The following is a 4,886-nucleotide window of genomic DNA, read 5'->3' as shown; positions in this document are numbered from 1 at the left end:
ACTTTATTCTTGTAATATTACAACTTTTGTTTCTAATGTTACGACTTTATTCTCCTACGTAATATGACTATATGTTACTTTATTCTTGTAATATTACAACTTTTGTTTCTAATGTTACGACTTTATTCTCAAAATAAATAAAACGTCTCTAACCTGGCCCTATAGAGCAGATACTAAATCATGATTCAGAAAATGTTCAGCACTAGACCGTGGAAGCCTCTCCCTTTCTCTGGTAAAAGCTGTTTATCCGCTCAGCAGCAGCAGCAGCCTCCCATGACTGGATCACATCCATATTTCTGAGAAGTGCTGTTTATCTAGATTCCAGCTCATTAAGACTTGGATTAGGACATGGGAATCTAAGCTTTTTCTCTTGTTCTTGAGGTGGTAATGACAAACTGTGTAGATGCTTGGATATAGATCTGAACGAGGAGGAACAGACCTGAGACTAAAACAATAATAACTTCCTGAAAATGAGACCAAAGATTATTTTACACTTGATGGCTCATACAGTAAAAATATTACTTCAAATGCACATATATATGTATATTAACTCAAGGAACTTCAATGTCAGATCAACCATCAGGCCCTTTTTGAGACTTGTATTCTGGACAGATGAGACAAAAATGGAAATACTATAAATAATATTCATTATTTTTTATTTTCTTTTTGTTTCTCCATCTTCAAGGCTTATAACTTCATCTCAAACAGCCGGCAGCACACGCAGCTTTCTCCTTAAAATTAGCTGGACCAAACCTTTTTTCACGTCTTATCCTAACATAACCAAATACTTGAATACATAAACAACAATCCAGAAGAACAAATGGTGGCCGTTTGATTTGCATCTGCCTGTATGTTTTCAGCAGAGTGGACCTCAGTGCTGCTTGAATTCATCAGCGCTCCAACTACAGATTTCTCTTCTGTCAGCCCACAGAACTGACAAAGACTCAAGGAGGTGTGGAAACATCCTCAAGAAAGTGAGCAAAAGTCTGGTTGCTTTCTGATTTAAGCCTGCTTTGGGTTGCCATGACTCCATGACTGAGAATTTACACAAGCATTACCAAATATTAATTTTTATTCTTACACAATTTAATGCTTCAACCTTGGATTGTTGGAAGATCAGTCCCTAAGAGTCTATAACATTTATTAAAACATAAACAGAATTTATATGAATGCACTGGAAAAAAAATTTAAATCTAGATAAGAAAATTGGTTTCTTAAAATAAGTGCATTTTTTCTCGAAATAAGGATATAAGTGAGACACTTTGCCATTGGCAAATCATCTTATTAACCTACTCAAATTAAGGGTAAATTCGCTTAATTTAATGCTACCTTCACACTGGACGCAGCAAGAGCAGCAAAATCGCGTCTGCTGCTTAATTTTTGTCAATAAACTGTTTCAGAGGAGCAATCACAGCGCTCTGTATCATCAGCGCTGTGTCTCTCTCCCCGCCAGCTCCCAGATCAGCTTCTCTGATTGGTTGACGCGGCGCGTTGAGCAGCAAAAGTTAAATTTTTCCATCTTGAGCAGCAGCAGCGCGTTTGCGGCGCGCCACGCTCGTCAGATGCTTAAACGCGCCTGACGCGCTGCTTCAGCTGCTCAGACGCGCTGCGCCTGCTGCTCAAAATGCGCCGCGGGACCTTTTGCTGCGCCTTGACGCGTGTCAACCATTGACTTTGCATGTAAACTCGCTGCTTCTGCCGTTGTGAACGCAGCATAAGACATTTAGACTTATTTCTAGATCTTTTTGTGCAGTGTGCTTCGTATGAACATTTGTTGGTTTCTAACTAAGAACTTGTACGGGAAGTAGATCCACATCTGCTTCTTCTCTCCTCACTGCGGCTGGAGTCCCACGGCCANTTTGCCATTGGCAAATCATCTTATTAACCTACTCAAATTAAGGGTAAATTCGCTTAATTTAATGCTACCTTCACACTGGACGCAGCAAGAGCAGCAAAATCGCGTCTGCTGCTTAATTTTTGTCAATAAACTGTTTCAGAGGAGCAATCACAGCGCTCTGTATCATCAGCGCTGTGTCTCTCTCCCCGCCAGCTCCCAGATCAGCTTCTCTGATTGGTTGACGCGGCGCGTTGAGCAGCAAAAGTTAAATTTTTCCATCTTGAGCAGCAGCAGCGCGTTTGCGGCGCGCCACGCTCGTCAGATGCTTAAACGCGCCTGACGCGCTGCTTCAGCTGCTCAGACGCGCTGCGCCTGCTGCTCAAAATGCGCCGCGGGACCTTTTGCTGCGCCTTGACGCGTGTCAACCATTGACTTTGCATGTAAACTCGCTGCTTCTGCCGTTGTGAACGCAGCATAAGACATTTAGACTTATTTCTAGATCTTTTTGTGCAGTGTGCTTCGTATGAACATTTGTTGGTTTCTAACTAAGAACTTGTACAGGAAGTAGATCCACATCTGCTTCTTCTCTCCTCACTGCGGCTGGAGTCCCACGGCCAATGGGCTCAAACGCATAAATATTCAACTGCTAGCTAAAGCATTAACCCACCCCATGAAGTCACCACTTGGAGTAAAGCAACATGGCGGCGCACCTAAGAAATCTAGATGAGTAATTTTTTCTTAAAATAAGCGCATTTGTTCTTGGATTGAGGAGGTAAAAGATACATTTTGCCAACGGAACAAGAACATTTTCACTTAAAATATGGAAACACAATTGTCTTATTTCAAGTGCATATTGTCTAATTATCTTATTTTAAAAGTAAAAATACTCAATTCTTTTGGCAAACTGCCTCATTTACCTTCTAAAATTAAGGGTAAATACACTTAAGACATTTTTACTTATTTCTAGATCGTTTTTCCAATGAAAAATTATAAAACAAAGCTTAAATGTTTCTTTTACATGTTTCATGTTTGTAATATAATTATTGATAATAATGAGACACAATCTGGTTAATTAGGTTAGTTTGGTTGAAGGTTTCAAACAAAGAAGTGCGTCCTGCTCTGTATCTGGCCCTTTCCTACAGCCTCTTATCTCTGGCCGATATGGCTTAAACATCTAATCCCTTATTTTTTCGACCAAGTCCAATTTTTTTCTTTCTCTGACTTAAGTTTCATGACAAAAATAACAAATAATATAGAGTGTATCACTTTCAAAACAAGCTTTTATGCCAACCATCCTCCCTGGGTGCTAACCTTATTTTAAAGAAACAGCATTTAAGATGTGAAAAATGCTGTAAAATAATCCTGTTTAACAAGAAAACACTGAAAATATAACATATTAAATATTAGCAGCTGATGGTATCACACAGATAACTAGTTTATCATTTATGAGGGGAAATCTAAGAACAAAACGTGATGAACTCTGAAGAAAGGAAGCCTGAGGAGGTCAAAAACTGTGAATAATTGATCAAATGGATAAATTGAGTTTAGTGTCTGTGAAAGTGTCCCTCTGACAGCCTTACCTCTGAGCAGCTGCTGCTTGTGGTTCAGACAGTCTCTCTCTATGGTGGCCAGCTCATGTTTGTGCTGCTGGATTATTTTCTTCAGCGCGCTGTCCAGATCTTGTTGCTGCTTCTGCAGAAACTCTTGTTCCTGGATGCAGTAGGACAGAAGCAGTCTTTAGACAACGACATATTATGATGCCTTAACAGGGCAAACCCACGTCCCCCCCCACAGATGATGGCAGAGGCAGTCAGCAGGTCATGTGAGGTTTGTGTTGGTTTAAGTCTCAGCCAAGCTTCTGTCAGCCTAAGAACAGCTATAAACCCGATAAACCCGACAGAGACATCTGGTATTAACCACTGAGTCACACTGTCGGCCATGTTATTCTGGGCTCGGCTGACACACAAAGCCTTTCTTTAACCCGTCCATATGGAGCAGACACTGCAAACCAGCTAGAGGACGAAACACGGTGCACTTTAGCTTAGATTAGGTCTGACATCTCTAGATATCAGAAACTACTAATGTAGAGGTTCACCAAGTGACCAATGGGCGCCCATCATCTTCATCTTCATCGGCATGGTGAAAAAACACAAAGTCAGGCTTGGTCAGATAGGAAGATGCATTACAACAAAGTTCCAGTTTCTCTATTTAGCATTTATTGTTCTTATTTCAGCCAAAATGGCCGCTGTTACAACCATAACTTGAACAATCACACTGGTTTATAAATAATCAGCGTATTTGTTAATGGAATCAAATTCTAACTTAGACTCTAAAACAATCCATCTGTTGATTGAATAAACTACTTGCAGCATAAATTAACATACTGATCTACAGGAAGTAAAAATATTTTCCGTTTTAGAAAAATCTTTTTATACACATGCGTATGTGCACAATTTTTTTCCCAATTTCCAACTAACTTCAAATGCATGTTTTTTTTCCTTCTACATTTAAAAAGTTTGTTAATTTTAGGGCTGCAACAACGAATCGATAAAATCGATAAAAATAGACTTTTAAAAGCGTTGGCAACGAATTTCATCATCGATTAGTTGTGTCGCGTGATTAATGCGTCATCCGCCGCCGCCGTCATCACATCCACTTGACTTAAACGGGAGAAGAGAAAAAAATACGGCAGAGCGACTTTTCAGACCCCTCCAGCGACTATTTTCCAAAAAAGCGACTAGCGACAAATCTGCCGACTTTTTACGGCGTCTTTTGGAGACTCTTACGTGAAAGCATGTATCGTTTCTACTCTGCCGTGGGGCGCCTCCCCCATCCCAACCCCGTTCTCCCGCATCCCAACCCCGTTCTCCCGCAGGAGTCCCTCTCAGTGCTGCAGTCAGAGCCGCAGGATTTTTACCCTCAGCGTCCAGACTGCAAATGAAGCGCGCATGCGCCGGGATTGACGGCGCAAATCGATCACAATAACTAAAATAGCCTGCGCTTTGTAAAGTGAAAAAAGTAGTGACATGCAACTTTTGTCAAAACAAAT

The 4,886-nt window shown here is 40.7% G+C and overlaps 1 protein-coding gene across 1 annotated transcript in view; it reads right to left on the bottom strand.

The window, feature by feature from the left end:
* The window catches only part of slk (STE20 like kinase), a 42,193-nt gene that overhangs the window by 10,010 nt on the left and 27,297 nt on the right, over positions 1-4,886 (bottom strand). Inside the window, exon 13 of the mRNA XM_015397372.1 lies at positions 3,418-3,547. Within this exon, the coding sequence (XP_015252858.1) occupies positions 3,418-3,547 (130 nt within the window). The remainder of the gene's footprint in view (positions 1-3,417; positions 3,548-4,886) is intronic.

This window comes from Cyprinodon variegatus, unplaced genomic scaffold, assembly GCF_000732505.1.
Source record: "Cyprinodon variegatus isolate N-32 unplaced genomic scaffold, C_variegatus-1.0 Scaffold858, whole genome shotgun sequence".
NCBI classification, from domain to species: Eukaryota; Metazoa; Chordata; class Actinopteri; order Cyprinodontiformes; family Cyprinodontidae; genus Cyprinodon; species Cyprinodon variegatus.
Note: the sequence above shows the minus strand (reverse complement) of the source record. Positions and strands in the feature narration are given on the sequence as shown.